The sequence below is a fragment of the Candoia aspera genome, chromosome 4, assembly GCF_035149785.1.
Source record: "Candoia aspera isolate rCanAsp1 chromosome 4, rCanAsp1.hap2, whole genome shotgun sequence".
Classification (NCBI taxonomy): domain Eukaryota; kingdom Metazoa; phylum Chordata; class Lepidosauria; order Squamata; family Boidae; genus Candoia; species Candoia aspera.
Window position 1 is genome coordinate 67777374 of NC_086156.1, and position 21822 is coordinate 67799195.

A 21822-nucleotide genomic window follows, 5' to 3' on the forward strand; every position below is an offset into this window, starting at 1 on the left:
TCAAAGGTGACAGATACTCTTCCCATTGATACTAGAAATGGCAGATCTTTTAAAAAATACATTTTATTGGTTTCATGTGCATTTTATTACACTGAACATTACTTCAGAAGCCAAATATGGGCACTTCTGTCATTTGCCATATCATGAGAGGATGTGTATATGCGGTGCCCCAAACGCTGAAGATATTGCTTATATCTTATTTGACTGTCAACTGTGTGCAATCAAAACACAGGACCCAAAGCAAATAATCAAGGCTCACTGCAGGCTTTATTAAATAGTACGTACTAGAGGGGACCCCACCAAAAGGATAGTGAGTGACACCCCTCCAAACAAAAGAAATGTACTGATATTTATACATTTCAGAAAAGGGGAAGGGAAAAATGATGCATACGTACATATTCATATGATGATGCAAGCATACATAAGTAATAAGTCTTGGGTTACTTCCTGCCCTTCTGCTAACTACTTCAAAGAAAGCCACTGTACTAGTAAAAAGAAGCAGATCAAAGGGAGGGGGCAACTTAGGGTGCCAAATGCCAGAAGACATCCTTCATGGGTTGCCATGGGAATGTTCTGATAAGAATTACAGCAAGCTGGTGTGAATTAGATGCTAAGCTAGCTTCAAGGCTGTTTGTAAATTCTTTATGTTTCCATTTGGTTTAATCGGTCCCATTCATCTGAAAACTTATTTTCCTCACAAATATATGTCCCTTTTAGGCTTAGATATCTAAAATCCCTACTTGAAACAGCAGTCCACTGAGTCCTGAACAGCAGATTGTCCTATTTTCTCCTGGGATCTGACCTATACATTGTTAGCAGAACTAAGTTTATAGACAAGGCAGTTCAGCTAAGAATCTGTTATATTGAACAGACCAGGGTATCGTGTAAAGGCAATATATTTATCTGAACACTGACTGTATTTAGCACATATATATTTTATTGTATTTTCTTTTACCTATTTTATCTTGAAAATAAACTTTGTATTTTACCTTTATTTATTTAGTCATTAAGAGTAATCAATCAATAAGCTATCTATCAATGTACTACTTTAGAACATATATTTTAAAAATGAATTTTAAAAGTTTAAAACATTTTAAATAAATATCTGCTTAAGTTACATACAAATAAATAAAATAGGTAATTTTAATAAACACAGAGCCTTATCCTATTTTTACCCCCATCCTTTAATAACATCATACCTTATGATTAAAGTATTTCTCAAATTTTAATCTTGCCAATTCAACACACTGGGACCAGCTTCTTGGTCTTCTACTGAGGCATTTAATCACTTGGAAAGAGCCTTCCAAACTTTCTCCAGACTTTATTCTCTAGAAAACATAAAAACAAAAATGGGCAAGCCTAAAACACATGTCACAAATGTGATGTCATTAAAACATGTGTATTCCCACAATATATATTAGTAGAGAATTATAACAGTTGGAAATTTGTAAGATTATAACCACAGGTAAGGTAAAGGTAAAGGTTTCCCTTGACAGGAAGTCCAGTCGTGTCCGACTCTAGGGGGCGGTGCTCATCTCCGTTACAAAGCCAAAGAGCCAGCATTTGTCCATAGACACTTCCGTGGTCATGTGGCCAGCATGACTAAACAGAACACCGTTACCTGCCTGCCAAAGCAGTACCTATTAATCTACTCACATTTGCATGTTTTCGAACTGCTAGGTTGGCAGGAGCTGGGACTAGCAATGGGAGCTCACCCCATAACGCAGATTCGAACGGCCGACCTTCCGATCTGCAAGCTCAGCAGCTCAGCGGTTTAACCTGCAGCGCCACCATGACACCCAGTATAACTGAACTTTTTGTGGAGGTTTTTTTTCCCCCTAACTAATCCCAGACCTGTATGCTGTGGAAATGCACTTCTACATTTTTCCTTGTGTACATGAAATGCTTTATGTTTTACATATATACACAGCTAAGTATTATGTTATGCTTTCTGTTCACTGTTCTTTACATTAACAAACTCTAACCCTAGATCACAATTCAATTCCAACCCTCATTTCAATGAGGAATCAAAAATTACATCTATCTCACTGAATAATCTAAAGTTATTCTAATAACTTTAACAATAATCTAATCTGCCTTTTACCTGACAGATGATATAGATAATTATTTCACAACCAACAGAGAAAAACAGGCAGAGTAGAATGCTGAGTTATTTGCAATAATGAAATTACTTAGATGTTACCGCCCTATCATTCCCCAATACCTTTGAAATATTCACGAAAAGTTTTAAAATGCAATTTTACTCAATTCATACTTTATTTTAACTTAGGACCATTCTAGTTCAAACCTCTGCATAAGTAGCTTATTGGAAGAATATGAACATGTGCTAGAGATATAATCATATTAAAACCAAGTAATATTACCGCAAACATGTAAAATTTACAACAGGTTAAATGACAAATAACACAGTAATTTCACATGTAGTTTTAATCACAATTTAGAAATCACCTGTAACACTTCTTCTGCTGATGGATACGTTTGCCAAAACTTGTTGAACAGGGAAGGTTTGTGTGAAAAAGCACTTTCGAACTAGAAAAAAAAAGTTTAAAATGTTGTAAGAAAATATTACTGCATATCCACCCATTTTCTTGCTAGGAAAAAAAAACAGAGCCAGAACTACAATTCATTTCTATTTTTTCAATGGGATTTATGTCTTTCTAACCTGAATGTATCATGCTCATACTAAAATTTACCTTGTCTCTTGCCCACTGTATTGTGTGTTCAGTGGCAGCTGGGAAAGACTTTAACGTGCAAAATGGTATTTCTTCTTCAGGTGGATCTCGCTAAATATAAAAACAAATGAAAAAGATTGTATACACACAAACATACACACACACAAATATATATTCTGGTTTAGTGTTTCATCTCTAACTCAGTCAATTTCACAGTCTGAATTAAATGGGGCTTATTTTTAAATAGTTACACATAGGAGTCAATGTTTTTGCTGATATGCTCTATTTCCTTTCAAATGAATATATCTTTTCACATTAGATGTTAAGAGTTATTTTAGCAAGGTAAGATTGAGAAGTAAATTGTCATAGCAAATACGATATTGTAATAGTTGGCTTTTACTTTTTTTGAATATAAGTACCTAGACATGGTTTCCAAAAGCCAAACAATTAGATATGTATGCCCAAGAACACGTTGATCTTATGTACAAAATCTGTACAAATGTCTGATAAGCTCAGTTGATTTTTAAAGCACTAAAGGATTATCTCTCTCAAAAGAGGTTAAATAAAATTTATGGTCTCCCACTCAAAGGACAGTGTTTTTATGGCTGAAGCACTTACATGACTATTGTAAGATTCTGTTAGATGAGGCACAATTACTTCTGTATGCCCTTTAGTTCCCATGGTTCCAGAATCTAAGAGAGGACGCAAGCTTGCTAGGCAGCGACTTCACAGTGGATGCAAAGAATAGAAGAATTTTTATTGAGTCATAATAAATAGAACACAGAAAAATATAGTATGATATGACATTAATTATTATAATATTCATCCCCTGCCTTGTCATTAGAAAAAAAGCCAAGGATTGGCCATGTCTTTTAATTTATTTTTGTGCTGATAGTGTTCAGTTAAAGCAATATCAATGTAACAATATATTAAAAGACATGGGTCAGATTAGAAAAGATAAAATAAACCATGTCTTAGCACAATATGTGAATCCAATCATATGATCTGTTCAGGTTGTTTTGTTTTGATTTGTACTGTACTACACAATTCATGCATCATCGCTTAATACCATCTGTGAAATACAAAATGCTTTGTTCAATAAACCACAGATACAACTAATGATGGCGTAGCAAGGTATTAATTATGTAGAAAATGTAAATGTCACAGGGATAGACAAAACATTTTGACTCAGAATGTTCTGACCTTGAAATGGCCTATTTGAGCGTTTCAAGATAGAATCACAATAAAACTTGAATGAACCAACTGGAGGGAAAGGGTTCTGTTAAAGCCAAATAATTATGTAATTGTTACATAAATTTATGTAAATTGTCCAGAAAGATTTACGAAAACAACCAACTTTTCCATTATTTGGGGATTAAGTCCACTGAACAAAGGTCTGAAAGTCAAGCTTTTACTATTGAAGGGTCCTGAATAGCTCAGCCCTAAGCGATGGACACCATAATGAACACCTTAAATTTGGTTTGATAGGCAGGCAGTGAAGCTGTTTCAACATACTAATGAGGGACCTCAAGGAACACCCATTCACCACTGAAATTATTACTTGACACAGCATAAAACAAGATAAATTGTTTTGAATTAACCACAGTTTATACTGAAATATGTATGTAACATGAAGCTATGGTTAATGTAAGGAAAGTAAAAGTAAATTACTGCCTGGGAGGGGGAGGGGGAGAGGGAAAGCAGGAAAAAACAAATCTAACCCTCCAATCTTCCCTCCAATCACAGATTTACCTGTCAATATATCTTCTAGCTTCCACATTGTCTAATGCAGTTACAATTACATCTTGCTTGGTGTAGAAATCATCATTGTATATGTTCTCAGTAGCTGGGCACACTTTGTTAAGATATGAGTCTATCTTTATCTCAGGATTGATGCTACGTGTTGCTGCTGCTGCAGTACAACTCTTGGGTTTCTAAACAAAATTCAAGTTAGTCTGGTTAATATTTTTCTTGGAAACAATGCATACAAAATGAAGCTTCGAAATTAGTATCACATTCAGAAACATCAATGATTTAATGATACAGCATGAATAACTGACAAATCACATTAATTATACTGGGAGGTAGCAACATTTTCAAGCTAATGGCATCATACCATCATCAATTTTCCATGATGGTCTTACGTAAAAAAATAATAATAAATTCCCCAAATCTTGCAACATTAAGGTTACAGGTAGTCCTTGCTTAACAACAGCAATTGGGACCAGAATTTCCATTGCTAAGCAATGCAGCTGTAAAGCATGACATCGCATGACCACATCACTTAGTGGTGGCAATCCCAGCAGTCCCCATTGCCATGCAGGCAGGAGGTGGGTGTTGCAAGGCAACGCAACACAAGTGCAGGTGGAGGGGGTGCCGCGGCGCAAATGCAGGTGAGTGGGGAGTGCTCCAGCACAGCGCAAGTGGGCAGGTGGGTGCTGCGTGAGTGCAGATGGGGGGTGGGTGCAGTGGCACAACGGAAGTGCAAGCAGGAGGGGGTGGGTGCCACAGCGCGAGTGCAGGGGGGCAGGTGCTACAGGCCAGCGCAAGTATGGCTGGGTGGGCAGCCGCCTGCCTGCCCGGGACCCACACTCACTCTGCCTGTGGGCTCCTTGGGAGAAAAAGCAGCAGGAGCAACTTACTAGAGTGACTTGCCTCCTGCTGCCAGCTTCCCCACTGACTTTGCTTGTGGGAAGCCAGCAGGGAAGGTCATAAATGGCAATCATGTGACCATGGGATGCTGCAACCATTGTTAAGTACACGACAGCTGCCAAGCACCCAAATCACAATCACATACTGCAGGGATACTGCAATGGCTGCAACATCGAGGACTGGTCATAAGTCCCCTTCATTCAGTGCCATCGTAACTTTGAACAGTCACTGAACAAGTGGTCATAACCTGAAGACTACCTGTATGTTAAGATCTGTTATGTGGTAAATTGACAGTACACATTAATAATCACATTGATAGAGTTACCCACTGTGTTTAAGCCATAGTGAAATTTGTTTAATTTTGACTTAGTATGGATATGTGAACCCAGCTACTGAGGGTTTTTTTCTTTCATTTTTCTAAGTTAATTTATTTTATTTAACTTCAGAAACATTACAATTAGCATTTCCTTTTAAAAGCTTAATAGGTTTGTGACATTATGTATAAACCAAAACAGCAATATAACAATAGAACTTTATAAATACATAGTTTAAATAAGAAACCCAACCTGTTATATAAAAAGGTTATATGGTGAAGAAGAAAACAAAAAAGAAAAAAGAAACAGACAAAACTATTTAGAAAACAAGTAACAAACAAAAAAAGATAAAAATTTATTATATATATAATTTTTACATTCTTAAACAAATTACATAGATACAACTCTAAAGAGAAAAAAAATACTATAAACTAAACTAGAATGTCAAACTGAAAAAACAAAACACATGAATACCTAAACTGTACCTCTGTTTTTATCTATATGTATCCATCCCTTAAAATTATATGACTTATGTGGCTTCTATATCTTGGCTTATGGTTTAGCATTGTGAACAGAGTATTATAGTTTATTCAAGATTCGGCGATTAAAACTAACCAGGACTTTGTATGATACGTGAAACTAGCTATAAAGTGGCAAAAATTCTTCCCCAAGTTAAAGAAACTCACAGCTACAACTACCTCTTGTATTATGAAGAATATTTTCTTCACAATAGATTCAGTTCTGTTACTTACATTTTAAATATATTGGTGCAGCTTTTTATAAGACTGTTTAATATATCAGATCTGAGTAAGCCATAATTTGAATTAGATATTGTACATGGTAGAGCAAATTTAAAACTCTCATTATTTTAAGCCACCTGTCCCATATTTATGTTGCACATTATGTTGCTGTTTTAATATATTTATTACCTGATCCTTTGAAGACCAGTTTTGTAGACACAATTATGAGGATACTGATCAAGTTTCAGACAGGAGTCCTTCCCACTGATATTATACAACATCGTCTTAAAAGAAGATGTTAAAGACTCAACCTGGAACCTCTCAATATAAAGTGTATCAATATGAAGTATAGTGCCAAAATTAGTTACAAGATCCAAACATTTGCCCCACATTTAAATATATGGAGACTTAGCTTTCTAGTTAAATTAAAATAGCTATTTTCTGAAAAAAATCACTGCAAATTTTTTGTCCTCATAGCTCCAACCTACCTGTATGTGATAAGGCCGGAAAAGAAACTGCCTATTCAAGTTGGACTTTTCAATTAAGTCAGGATCTGTTATTTCAACCTGTATGTTGAACAAATTGATGAAATCATGAGTTAACAGTAAAATGATCAAAACTAATTGTCACATCAGAATCAGTATTTGAAATATTCTGCTTTCTTCCCTCACATCATTTTAAAAATGGGAACAGAGTATTTTCAAAATATTGTAGGTTGTATTCCTTTACCTTAAACTATGCAAGGCATCCTATTTTAAAAAATCTTTCCTGTGTAGCACTTTTCTTACAAGAAAATATACAACAAAAAGAATGTAGACTGATTTTTACATATGAGAAATCAACAATCCAAAGCTTGCCCCCAACTCCAAGTCATAATGGATCTGCTGTTAAAATATTACTGGAAAATGCATTGTGAATACAGGTAGTTCTTGCTTAATGACTGCCCTGTTTAGCAACCATTTGAAGTTATGATGGGGCTGAAAAAGCAACATTACAACTGGTCCTCGCACTTACAACCATCATTTGTCACAACATCACTGCGGTCACATGATTGAGATTCGGGCACTTTGCAACTGGCAGGTGTTTATGACCATCACAGCATCCTGCGGTCATGTGATCGACATCTGCACACTTTACAGCCAGCTTCCAACAAGCAGAGTCAATTGAGAAGCCAGTAATAAAATTACAAGTCACAGTCCCATGATGTCTCGCTTAACAATCTGTGGAGATTCACTTAATGACCGCAGCAGAAGTGAGGCCGTAAGTCCATCCCAGTTCTGGGATGTCTCACTTAACGACCATGTCGCTTAGTGACAGAGTTGTCAGTCTGATTGTGGTTGTTAAGCGAGGACTACCTGTATACTCAGAGGAACTGAAATCAGGAGGGAATATAAAACATACCTTGCCCCTTTCTTGGCCTGTACCAACACCAAGGAGTGCAAAATTTTTTAACATTTCACAGCCTATTGCACCACAACCAACCTAAAAAAGTCAAAACATAACAATATTATATCAGTTCCAACCTTTAATTAGCATAGTGAAGAGTTAGCTACTTTTGTTTGATAAATTTAGAAAACACATTAAAAATTGTTTAAAAGCTCCAAGTTGCTGGAGTCCCTAAAAAGAAATGAAGGTGTTAATTTTAGACACCTTTTGAAATCTGCAATAAAAGCTAACAAGTGCCGCACTGAAATGCATCAAAAGCACTATAGATTATTGATCTATACTATACCACTATGACTTATACTTAGATAAATATTTTGTATGTGCTATACAACTTACTGTATGCTCTATTGGGCAGGCTTAAGTTTCAAATAACGAACAGCACCATAATTTTTAAAATAGATGACCTCTAAATTTAATTCCGGAGAACAGTACAACCCAAACTCTCTACAAAAAGTCATTTAGCATTCCATTTAAGAAATCCCCTATGACAGAGTTATCCTAGAAGTCATACTTACTAAGAAAACATTCAGATCCTTTAATTTCTGGCACAAGGAATCTCCAATGCACACTCTTAGGGCATCATATCTATCTCCTCTATAGAAGACAGAGGATGTGGAAAAGAAGAAAATAGAGACACATTTTAACATTACATCATACCTTGTGTACTCAGTTCTTAGAGTATAAACCACATACAGGTAGTCTTCACTTCATGACCACAATTGGGATCAGAATTTCGGTTGCTACGTGAAGCAGTCATTAAGCGAATCTGACCCGATTTTATGACCTTTTTTGAAGTGGTCGTTAAGCAAATCACCATGGGTGTTAAGCAAACCACATGGTCATTAAGCGAGTCACATGGTTCCTCATTGATTTTGCTTGCCAGAAGCCGGCCAGGAAGGTAAAAAATGGCGATCTTGTGACCATGTGATGCTGCGACAGTTGTAAATGCGAACTAGTTGCCAAGCACCCAAATTGGGATCATGTGACCACAGGGATGCTGCAACGGTCATAAGTGTGGGGACCGGTCATAAGTCGGTTTTTTCAGCACATTAAGTCCAAACCATCACTAAACAAATGGTTGTTAAGTGAGGACTACCTGTATGAGCAACCCACAGGCTGTGCAAACATGCCACCCATGTTTTACTCTTTTACTGATATTTAAAATCAGTGCACATGCCTTCAGATTGTGTGGAATAGTGCTTAGAACAGTCTTCTCCAATCTCTGTGTTGCTATGTTGGCTAGAGATTATGACAAATTCTAACTCATCTGCAGGACCACAGAATGGGATTTAGACCTGGGAAAGCTGTGATCACGTATCTACTCTGTCATTAAGTTAACTGGGTGACTTTTATTAAGCTCCCTTCTATCAACCTACTCTATTTTAGAGAGATATTATGAGGAAAAATAATTAATACAACCAAAAAAGATTCATTAAATATTTACCTTGGGAGGAATTCTTCATCATGGGCTTTTTCTAGAAATGTGACTAATTCTAATACATCAATATACAGCTAAGGAAGAAAAGAAATGCAGTAATCACAAATTACATCTTAAAACAGAAAAGCCAGATTCCAAATAGAACTGTACACTAGGGCTATGCAAATTATTTTGAAAGAGAATTTTACCATGTGGAGTAGAAAATATGAAACAGTCCTCTTTAAAGCACTACATCTTTTTCCAGCCCTGAATGGTGCTTTAGAAACAGCTCCCAGCTGTTTCTGCAAGCTTGCATGTGTGTACCCATCCACTTTGCTTTCCTGACAAAAAAAGGAAAGCAAAACGGTCGGCCATGCACATGTAGGCAGGAACAACCAGGAGCAGCTTCCAAAACAGCTATATGAACCTGGAAAATGATACATATATTTGAAATAGAGGTGCATTCATACCTGCAGTCACATGTTGTGAAATGCCTCTTTTGAAGCATCTGTAAACCCTAAAATATTGCTGTACGGCAATAGAAAATCTTTAAAATATTAGAATAAGACAGGAGACTGGGGTGGTGATTATTAGACTATATCATATTTGACTATAGATGAGGAAAGCCATCGTATCTGTAAATCCTCTTCCACAAAAAAATATTTTTATAAGTAGCAGATCAATACACTGGGGGACATAAATCTCTCTCTCCACTGGGTCAGTAGCTTTACATGCAAGATTAGGTTATTTTAAGATGGGAAACTAAAAACAATCTGCTGTAACTTTTATTTTATTTTCCATTATTTCAGTTTCTATACCCTAAAGATAAGCTCTGGTCCACTTCAACATTTTCTGATACCCTTGCAAGAAGCAGCAGCAGAAACAAACTGGGTCTCATGATATCTGAAATGAAGTGTTCAATCAAGACACTTAAAAGCAACACTCATAACACTTGTATGCAAACATTTAGGCACACTTAAGTGAACAAAAGCTGGCATAAGCTCTACCTAATTAAAAAAATAAACACAGTATTTTTTGTATGTATTTTCGTTTGTTTGTTCGTTGGTGATCACTCGTAGCCGTGTAAGATTGTCTTCCGGGATTAAATCTTAACGGTGGATTCATAAGTGGCTGTAAAGGCCAATTCTCGATCCGCACAATCTCCCACAATGAGGGCATAAATTTCCAGGTGGAAGACGGTCACGATGAGGATTTGCTTGACGTGCCTTCCTCTTAGCTCGCTTCTCCCTTTCGTCCTGTACTCATGCTTCTTCAAAGTCCATAGCTGACCTCCAATTTGAACACTCATTAGTTAGGACTTCCCAGTTCTCAGTACTGATATTAAACTTTTTTAAGTTAGCTTTGAGAACATCTTTATCTCTTTTGCTGTCCACCGATATTCCGTTTTCTGTTCTTAAGTTGGGAGTAAAGTAGCTGCTTTGGAAGACAATAATCAGGCATTCGAACAACATGGCTGGTCCAGCACAGTTGATGTTGGATGATCATTGTTTCAACACAGGTGGTCTTCACTTCCAATACGCTAACATTAGTCCGTCTATCTTCCCAAGTAATTTGCAGAATTTTTCGGAGGCAGAGTTGATGGAATTTTTCAAGAAGTTGGAGGTGGTGTTTGTAGAAAGTCCATGTTTCACAGGTATAGAAAAGGGTTGGTAATACAATGGCTTTGTAAACAAGCACTTTGGTGTCCCTGCAAATGTCCCGATCCTCAAACACTCTATGCTTCATTTGGGAAAAAGCTACACCTGCAGAGCTCAGACAATGCTGAATTACAGCATCAATATCAGCTTTTATAGATAGATGGCTGCCAAGATAAGGAAAGTGGTCAACATTTTCCAGTGATACACCTTCAAGCTGAACTGATGGCGCTGCAGAGATATTAGTTCGAACTTGCTGGTAAAGCACTTCGGTTTTTTTAATGTTAAGCAAGAGGCCAAGCTTATCATATGCTTCTGCAAAGATGTTTAGGATAGTTTGAAGATCTTCCTCTGAGTACGTGCAGACTACGTTATTGTCAGCATATTTACATACACCTATTTATAACTGCAACACTTTGATAAGACCAGAACACATCCCCTCCAGCAGCTAACACTCCCTCTTTTGAGGGAGATGGACAGTGACAAAATTTGACTTTTGAAATATAAATAAATAAATAAATAAATACCCAGATTAGCGGGGATTAGCACCAGATAAACAATCAAACAGAAAACAATACCTTAATCAAGGAACTACCAAGGAGAAAACCAGACTCCCACCAACATTGGCAGGGCAAGCTGCTCTATATAAACAGGGAGAAAGCCCCACACTCATTAGCACTGATGATGTTACCAAGTTGGGTAATGAAACTTCTGCAAGCAAACAACCAAGCTCAGAGAGCACCACCAATACCTTGATAAGGCAGCACTTCCCAGGCTCTCACCACTCAAGTAGTTTAATGCTCCTTCCATCTCTGCATTGTTGGACTTTTGTGATTATTTAAGAAAAAACATTCTTCATATACAAGTTATAGATGAACAATGCAACTATAAATTAAGATAATGCTTATTTGAAAAGTAAATTCCATTAAAGGTTATTGATTTCACTTTCAACAAACGATATTTATATAAAATATATTGTTATTTGTCCAAGAAATCTAAATGTAATCCTATCCTCACAATATTTCTTTTCCAGTCAGTAACAAACAGTAACTTTCAAATTTCAGGATAAATTAGTGGTGCGCTTGCCTGTCAAGTGATTTGAAATTACAGCAAATACATAATGTGTTGTACTTTGGTCATTTAACAATTTCTACTCTAAAGAATGTTGTCACCGTGTCATTTCTTAGATTCATTTTTACCCTACACTTAAGGTAAACAGAAGCATTGCCCACATTTCAATCAGCTCAATAACTGCAAGCGGATGGCACACATACAAGATCTCTCACATACAGTATGTGGCTTAATTCACTCCATTTGGAAGAATTGTTAAACTATTATCTGAACAATTGTCCAAGCCAGAACTGCAACCCTGGTTTAGAAAGCTCTCACTTGAAGCATAGTTTGCAAGTTGGGATGCAACAGCACATTGTGGTTTACTTAAAAGTGAAGTTATGAATTAAGCCAGTCATGGGGAACCTGTGCCCCCCCTCTGATATTAATGAGCTATCGCTCCAAACATCCCATGCTATTGGCTATTGGCTGGCTGGTGTTGCTGAAAGTTGTAATTCAACAACACCTGGTAGGTTATCAGTTATCCACTCCTTAATTAAGTCCTACATGCAAGGAACAACAGGAAAGAAAAGGAGAATAAAAACAGAAATTATTCACCATCTCCTTCATCACGCTTTGGCACATTGTCTGAGTGCAACTAGTGCTCACACAGCATTTTTTTCTACATATTTAATCACACTTTATTGAATCACACTTTACTGAATTTTTAAAAATTGCCAGGTTATTAAAAAGGTACATTACATTTTGGGGAACCAAGTGCTTTGAACAGTGTAGCAGAAACAGGACTCCAAAAAACAGTGGGTAGGACAACAACCCTTATAATTGATTTCATTTACTTTCAACATTAATAAAAATAGGAAGTATTATTTTCCAGTCATGTATTTAATAATTTTCCCCTTATGTTGCATAAAAAGTCATTTTGGGAGGGCTTGAACTCAAGACTTTTGGGAGCTATATGAGCACTGATGCCTCAGGAAATGCATTCTTCCCAAAAATCATGGTTTACCAAATAATGGCTAGAAGCCCACAGCACACTAAGCCAAAACCAAACAAATTCCATTATATTTAGCATATTGTTTGAAACCAGTCATAAACATGAATCACTTAATTCCAAAGCAAAAAACCTTACCCATTGCTGCAGAGGAGAAAATTTTCCTGTCACTGCTTTTAAGACTTCCTGACTAGCAATACCACCAAGTGCAGCTGCGAGAGGGGCTAAAGAGCCCTGAGCCATCCTCGATAGCCATTTCACAATGTCTTTATTTACTTGAGGCTGTAATTAAACACAAATAACTATTTTAGATAGGAAAATAGTTAAATTCTATAATGCAAGTAGCTTTCCAACAACTGGTCTAGACTTTATCCCTCATACAAATTCAGCCCTTCTCACTACTGTAATCATAAACTGGGAAATATTAGAAAGTGGCCACGCAACCCTAAAAATAAATAATTAGGGCATAAAAACAACCCTCTGGCACAGCCCATCATGCTACAGATAGAAAACTGGATTGTTTTTGCATTAGTTAACAGAGTATAATCAAGCTACATCAGAGGAAACAGAAAAGAAATTTTGCTGCAAGGGCTTCAATACATTGGGGCAAAACAGCAGCATTATTGCCATAACTGTAAAATCCTAACAGCCATATGGTACTGTATAAGTTACATGTAGAAGCACTTATTTGCAGAAACAACATTGCATCCAAGAGCTTTGAAGAACAGATGCAGCACTAAACCCCTTTCTCCTGAAGCAGCTGCATGGATATGTTAGTGCAAGAACTGATAAAAGCAAGAAGGAACCAATTAGAAAACTTAAGTGATTCTGTTTTATTATTTGCATGCATTTAGCCTAATCCTATTCAGCCTTTCTGAAAACTATTAGCTTAACAAGTAAGCTGGGATTGACAAAGCCTGTCTATGTGTGTTGATAAGTACACACACATGCACAGACACTCTGTAGGAGGAGAGTGGTATTAGTCTATGGCAGCCAAAAATCAGGAGTTTCATGTCTTTTAATAAAATATGTTATTTTGAAAAGGTGCTACCAGATTCCTCCTGTTTTTGAGACGTATACACAGAGATACTATGAAAATTATGTACATGTTGCTACAGATATCCACATACTCTACACAAACATCTGAAAAGAGGGCCTGTAGGACTGTATACAGGTAGTCCTTGGTTAACAATCACTCTTTCAGCAATCATTCAAAGTTGCAACGGTGTTGAACGAGTGGTATTTACGACTGGTCCTCGAAGTTCCAGCCATCACACCACCCCCGCAGCCATGTGATTGCGGTCAAGACACTTTGCAACCAGGTCACGCTTACAACAGTTGCAGCATCCCATGGTCATGTGATCGCCATTTGCAACCTTCTCTGCTGGCTTCTCACAAGCAAAGTCAATCGGGAAGCCAGCAGGGAAGGTTGCAAGCTGCTCCCACTGCTCTTCCTCTCCAAGAGCCCTGCTACAGAGTATGAGATCACACCACAGTGTCCCCTCCCTAGCCCACACAAACTCGCATGGCACAACAGCAACCCCTCCCCAGCCCACAAACACTCACCCCCTCACTCCTAGTACTCACCTGCCCTCCGGCTTACTCAGAGCCCCCCGGGACTTACAACTTCCAGCTGACTTCCCCATTGACTTTGCTTGTGGGAAGCTGGCAGGAACTTGCAAGTCGCAGTCAGGACATGAGGTCCTCGCTTAATAATACATGATTTTCATTTAATGGCAACGGGGACTGCCAGGACTGCCATCACGAAGCGATGCAGTCGTGTGACGTCACACTTTATAACTGCATCAAGCAGCACAGAAATTCCAGTCCCAATCACTGTCATTAATCTAAGTTACGACAGTGCTGAATGAAGGGACTTCCGACCAGTACTTGAAGTTCCAGCTGTTGCAGTGCCCCCATGGTCACATGAACAAAATTCTGGTGCCTGGCAACCAGCTCGCACTTATGACCAGTTGCAGTGTCTCACGGTCATGTGATCGCCATTTGTGACCTTCCCTGCAAGCTCCCCAAAGCAAAATCAATGGGAAGCCAGCAAGAAAGGTTACAAGTCTCTGGGGTAAGTCCCCCCAGCCTTTCTTTGCTTGCATGCATTGTGCCTTTCTTCTCGCACACACCCTGCACCCTATTTCCATGGCCTCCCTACAATTACACACATGCACGTACCCCACGCCTTCTTTCCATGGCCTCCCTGTGATCACACTCACCCTGCGCCCTCTTTCCTCGGCCTCCCTACACTTGCACACATGCATCCTGCGCCCTCTTTCCCTGGCCTCCCTGTGATCACACACCCCACGCTCTCTTTCCCCTGCCTCCCTGCAATTGCATGCACCCTGCATCCTCATTCCCCGGCCTTTCTGAGCTTGCACCACACCAAGCACTCCCTCCCTCTCTGCGCACCTCCACACATCTTGGGTTTTGATGACAACCGGGACTGCCTGTATTGCCGTCGCTAAGCAATGCAGTCATGTGATATCATGCTTTATGGTTGCATCACTCAGCAATGGCAATCCCAGTTCCAATTGCAGTCGTAACTTGAGGACTACCTGTACACACAAATCTCCACCCAAACTGAACAGAGTTCCTCATCATACAATGGTCTCCACTTAGCTATCATACTCTAACCTTAAGTGTTCAGAGATGCCTAATTCAAAGGAACTGTGGAAATCTGTTTAACATTCTTGGCAGAAATAAACAGTAATCATAACTGAATTTTGCATTCATTTCTAAATAGTAATTTATTAGCCAACATGGTGCATCCCAGTCTCAGAACTTTCAAATATACACATCAATATCTTATCTACTACCTAGCAAAGTCGGAAGTAGGATTATTCTCTAATGATGGGCAGTCTACACTGAACTGAACTGTTTTATAAGTAATACTGAAGTTTAAAGTGCTTACCTTGCCTTCTAGGGTTTTGCTTAAGGACAGGGCTATCTTCAGCATTTCCTCAGAATCCTGAAGGCATCTAGAACCCAAACAAAAATAATGTAGAAACTTTATACTGCTCTTAAAATGAAAGCAAACTCTGAAGTATATATATATAGAGAGAGAGAGAGAGACAGAAAGAGTGCTAGTCCTCACTTAACGGCCATTTGTTTAGCGATGGTTCAGACATACGATGATGCTGGGAAAAGCAACTTATGACCAGTACTCACGCTTATGACTGTCACAGCATCCCCACAAGTATTTGAGGTATCCTCAACTAGTAAGTGCAGAATGCTGAGAATTATAATCTCAACAAATCTGGAAGGCACTTGGTTGGTGAAATCTGACATTTATTATTGGGCTGGTTGCTTGATGTTGCTGTTGCTTGATCAAACCCTTTGGAGAAGGGAGCTTGTTGCTGTTACCTATCACCTATTCCAGACAGTGCTCCATTCCATTTGGGACTAAGACTTGGTGCTTTCATTCGCTTTTGCTCTTTAAAAAAGCTCACTTGACCACTGAATGTTTTAGATATTTTTATACCAATAGCTTATTTTTATTCTGAAAATATGTACTGGATTGATTTATACAGACAATGTTGTAATGCAGGTAGGCCATTTGGGGTGGTTCCTTCTGCCACTTTGTTGTAAAGAAAGCTGTTACCCAGGTACAGTAAAGTCATAAGGATTATGATGCTTGGCACAATCAAAAGAAAACAAGTGCTCAATAAATTTTTAATAACTCTTTCAGTTAAAGCTAGGATATTTGGGCTGACATCCATTATCAATAGAATCTAATAAACAGGAGGCTGATTCATTGAGCGACAGTGTGCCTCTCTGGAGGATACTGATGCATTTGGGATGCTGAAGTCAAGAAAATAAAATCGTAAGATATCCTCTCCCACTTCTGTGCATCACCACTGCTGATGCCTGAGGGTCCTAAGACTTCCATGACATTGTAGGCTGAGATCCTGACCCTACCACTAAAATACAACAGCACAGCTGTCTGAAAAATCCACATTGTAGGAAAGCTTTTAAAGTGTTTTTATACCCATTTTGGAAAGCTCTCGTGATGGTAGATGAATGGAGATAATCTGGAAATGTTTTTCTTTAGAGAAAGAAAAACAGGCCAAAAGAGGTAGAATCACAGAGTTGAAAGGGACCATTTAGGCTATCAAACCTAAGCCGCCTCTGTATAGGAAATCAAATGAAAGCACTCTCAGCAGATGGCCGCCCAACCTTTGCTTGAGTTATTGAGCTCCTGAAATAGTCAGACTGCAATTTTTCTGAGCCATGGTGAAACTGAATACTTTAATTTCCTCAACTAGTCCATTGGACCAAGGACGATGGAAGGTTCCAGCTGCTCAGCTGGAATACAAATAAGAGGCAATTATCAAGAGAAAAAGAGGGAGAGAGACTTTTTTTTTTGCCTTCAAGTCAGTGTTGACTCCTGCCAACTGCCTAGACTAATCCCTGCAGTTTTCTTGGCAAGATTTTTCAGAAGTGGTTTGCCACTGCCTTCTTCCTACGGCTGAGAGGGAGTAACTGGCCCAAGGTAACCCAGCTGGCTTTGTGCCTAAGGCAGGACTACAATGTATGATCTCCCAATTTTTAGCCTGGTGCCTTACCCACTATCCCAAACACAATTAAACAGCTTCAATTCCACTGCAATAAATAAGATGCTTAAGTCTATGCAGAATTGCAAGTCACCTTATTAAGTAAAGAAATAAGCCAATATAAATCTAATAATATTTATACCCACTAATTATAATATTTATGCAACTATGGTTATAGATGTATTACCCAATGTTTGGCATGCGAGCAAAACTCTCCTGGAATTCATTCAAGGCAAGCATAGCAATATGAATCTGCAGCGGTGCCTATAAAGAAAAGACAATAGTATATAGTAAGATGTTAAAGAATTACAGTTTTCCAAAGGATAACCACATTATGCTGTTATACAGCAAAAATAATAATGAATCTTGTGGCACCAAAGTTTAATTGATTTATTGTGGCATAAGCTTTCACAGTTTAAAGCCCGCTGAGCAAAATAGATATTGGCATCTTTAATGTTAACAAATCTGACAAAATGGACACTAATCCTAACAGTTGCTATTAATCTAGAACTAAGAATCCTAAATTCTTAATTAATCCTAAAAATCTAGAAGACTCTTGTTTGCTTTTGTTCAATATATTTTAATTTAAAATAATGTCCAGCCTGAGCTTTTTTTCCAAATATCCACCATTCTTCTTCTTTGTATATCTCAGTAAGAGACTTAAATAAATTCTTTTCACAAGTGCAATTTTTTTTCTTTTACAGCTTTTACTTAATTTTAAATGTAACGTGACAAAGGCAAAGATTTTAAGGGGATGGTCAACTAAGGCAGTAATCAGAAACTGTCATCTTCCTCAGTATTCTGGCATATATACAGTATGTGTGCGTGTGTGTATGCTTTTTAAAGTATTTATTTATACATACATACATACACACATAAAATTTATAGAGCTGCCCATCTCACAGCAGTGGCTCTGAGCAGTGTACAATGATTAAAACCATCATAACAGTATGAACCCATAATGCCCTAGTTAAACAATAACCCTCATCAAAACAAAACTACATCACCAGCAGATTTCACCTAACTGCATGGCCCAAAAGCCTGAGGCACAGCCAGGTCTTCAGAGCCTTATGAAAGGCTAACAGGGTTAGGGCCACCTGGATCACTGTGGGGATGCTGTTCCACATTCAGGGTAATAAGGCCCAGTGCCTGGAGGCTGTATGGGTCTGCAAAGGGGAGAACAGGCTTGGCTCAGCTCTGGCAAGACTGAGTAGCTGTGGGTTTTAAGGCCCCCTGGTTCCGCAAACTTGGCTCACCCAATACCGTCATTGGTGTTCCAGCCACCTCAGCCAAGGGCAGTAGCTCCAAGCTCACAGATCCAGCCAGCTGCCAACCTCCACTAACCCACCTGACAATCTTGCCTCTCCAATCTTCCTGGACACTATCACAATGGCACTGTACTCCTCCAAGTCTTGCTGTTACTGACCATCACAACTTCAGCCGCTAGACCCCAACACCAATGTAGTGCTCCTCTACCTCAAACCAACAACACCCTAGACCATCCAGATCTATGAGCTCCACAAACACACATCCAACCCCAGCACCATTACCATACATACACATATGTGTGTGTATGTATGTCTAATATTAAATATTTAATATTTAAATAATAATAAAGCCTGAAACATGCCATCTGGCCTATGGATCCAGTAATGTGGGTATGGAGTCTATAAGGAGATTATACTGTTAGGGAAAAATGACTGTGCTCTCCCACAAATTTATGTTTTATGGTTTTAATGGTTTTCCTGCTGTTTGTTTTTATGTTTTTTTCATTACTTGTTGTACTCTTCTTTTTTAACTTTGCTGCCCAGAGTCACATATGCAAGACGGGCAATTATATAAATTTATCAAATAAATAAATAAATAAATCCCACTCTCTGGAGTGGGTTGTGTATATGTTTGTGTATAAATACATATATCAACTAAACATGTTTGGTATTTTTTAGTGTATAACAGAAAAGATAACAGAATGAAGTCACATGTTTGTGAATTTACTTATTCTACGCTGCTATGGCACTTGAAATGAAGTTACTAGGTATTGGTAGCATGACTTATCTTCAATTATTATTTATTAGCCTGTTCATTTTGCTCAGTACTGTGATCGGTATCAAATTTAGTTTATCATTATGTTGAATGTTTTGCTGAATCTAAATACTTATAAAATATATTTAAATATTTTTAAATATTTTATAAATATTTAAAGCATGTATGTTTATTTTGCACAATTTTGAGTACAATTCATTTTGGAAAAGCAGCTTATAAACAAAATTAATAATCCAATTCATGTGCAACATCTCAAAATTCAGGCAAAACATTTATGAGCTTTGTGCTTGCCTAAATATCCCTTTTTGGCATTTTATAATTCAAAACCTTCTGGGTTCAGTAACCATATATCCTGTTACATCTAAACTGCAAACCAAGGCTACCACATCGGAGCAAAACAGAATCTAACAATGACATAAAAGTGTCAGGATCAACAATCAAACGATTTGCACACCAATTTTTGACAGTTGCAGCTTTCTCTTGGAATGCCTGCTTCAATCTTCAAATAAAGAGTTTTCTTTTCCTACAATGGGAATGTCTGAGACGACAATATTTGGGATCTGAGTACAGTGATCACTACATAAAATTGATTTGGTATTCTGGCTTGCCCTCAATTTGAATATTATAGTTTCTGATTTGTAGGGAAAAGGAAATGACATTAATTAACCCAGGAATTCCTCAGTAACAAAGCACAACATGAGAAGTTAAGATAAACACAAAACTTGTGTACATTTCATCTTAATAAACTGATTTTAAGCTCAATTATCTTCAAATATTCCAAGTAAACTAACCTCAGGCTTGCTGAAGTCAGCAACAAGACAGATTGGATTAGACAACTGCTTCTCCAGTGGCTCCTAGGAGGAAAAAATAATTTATTTGTATGTAATTTCCAAAACAAAGAAATAATTACAGGCAACCTGAATTAAAACTTTCCACATTTTATAAAAACAAGCATTAATTTTAGCAGAGTACAATAACAGAGACAACCGAAAAACTGGAATGTGCTCCCAAAGACAGTGGACAAATAAAAAATGTTAAATGGGAAAAAGAGTTTCAAGAGGACAAAACCCACTATTCTCCAGAGATGCAAAAATCACTAGCAACAGGGTATAGTTGTTATCCAATCACAACAAACGTAATCTTTATATTGTTCCACAGTATCATTTAACAAGTATCATTGCTCTTACCTGTCAAGCACCCAAATTCTTTTAGGAACTTAAGACAAGAGAACTGAATATTTATGTAAGAGGGTCGTTATTATTCTTGTTAATTTACCTATGATTTTCTCTATTAACTTTTTCACTCTAACCATATGGGCTAGGTTCATACAATACACCAAGAATGAATGCTCTGTATTTTAAAAAAATCTCTTAATGTGTTTTAGCTATGCAACTTCTGAGTCTTTGATATATGTATATCATCAAATTTCCATGGGATCATATTCTTCCTAATTTCTTAGACACACAATCTCTTGCCTTTAAATCATCTGCTCAAGCAAATTTTTTACTGGACATATCCATCACGTTAAAATAGGCTAAAATAATATCAAAAGTTCACTAGTTCATCAATATGACCTTGGATTCACTCCGTTAAGGCTTAACTACCTGAATCATGTAACCCCCATGGAATATGTACTCATTTCAGGTAGATGCCATGGCTTCAGCATCAATTCTTTCTAATCTAACACTGACTTAATAGTTCAAGCTCTATGTTTTACAAGTTTTTATGAACAGAAAACCTGAGATAATTTCTAGTGTCAAATATCTTTATCACTCCCAAGGCAGATTTATGCAGGTACATTCATACCCCTGATATTGAAATCTCTGGGCACTGCCCTGCTTACAACTTTTCTGTTATTTTCTGGAGGTCTGAATACAATAAATTCATGATGTTAACACTTCACCTTTATGATGCTTGCTTATTCTGATTTTACTGACAGTTACCAGATGCCAAGCACACTAATGAAAAATATTTTCTCTTAAATTTGCTTATCAGTGTTTCCCAGAACTCTTTTCTGCATATAATTTGGCTTTTAGGATTAAATATTTTTTTCGTGAAGATTTTTAATATTTAATTCACTAATATTCTCTTCCAAATTAAATTGTACAAGTAGAGGTTCTTATTTGATGTTACAATGCTAGGCTAAAACAGGTTTAGCTAGTTTAGTGTATTGTTTATTCAGTTTATCAGTATAGGTAGTCCTCGCTTGGTGACCACAATTGGGACTTGCAACTTGGT

The 21822-nt window shown here is 37.6% G+C and overlaps 1 protein-coding gene across 1 annotated transcript in view; it reads right to left on the reverse strand.

The window, feature by feature from the left end:
- The window catches only part of UBA6 (ubiquitin like modifier activating enzyme 6), a 72265-nt gene that overhangs the window by 20247 nt on the left and 30196 nt on the right, over positions 1-21822 (reverse strand). The window contains exons 11-23 of the mRNA XM_063300335.1: positions 20376-20438; positions 17729-17805; positions 15900-15966; positions 13118-13261; positions 9290-9357; positions 8361-8439; positions 7801-7881; positions 6888-6965; positions 4446-4627; positions 3312-3417; positions 2715-2804; positions 2470-2550; positions 1200-1328 (exon numbers count right to left, since the gene is read on the reverse strand). Coding sequence (XP_063156405.1) covers positions 1200-1328; positions 2470-2550; positions 2715-2804; positions 3312-3417; positions 4446-4627; positions 6888-6965; positions 7801-7881; positions 8361-8439; positions 9290-9357; positions 13118-13261; positions 15900-15966; positions 17729-17805; positions 20376-20438 — 1245 coding nt within the window. The remainder of the gene's footprint in view (positions 1-1199; positions 1329-2469; positions 2551-2714; positions 2805-3311; positions 3418-4445; positions 4628-6887; positions 6966-7800; positions 7882-8360; positions 8440-9289; positions 9358-13117; positions 13262-15899; positions 15967-17728; positions 17806-20375; positions 20439-21822) is intronic.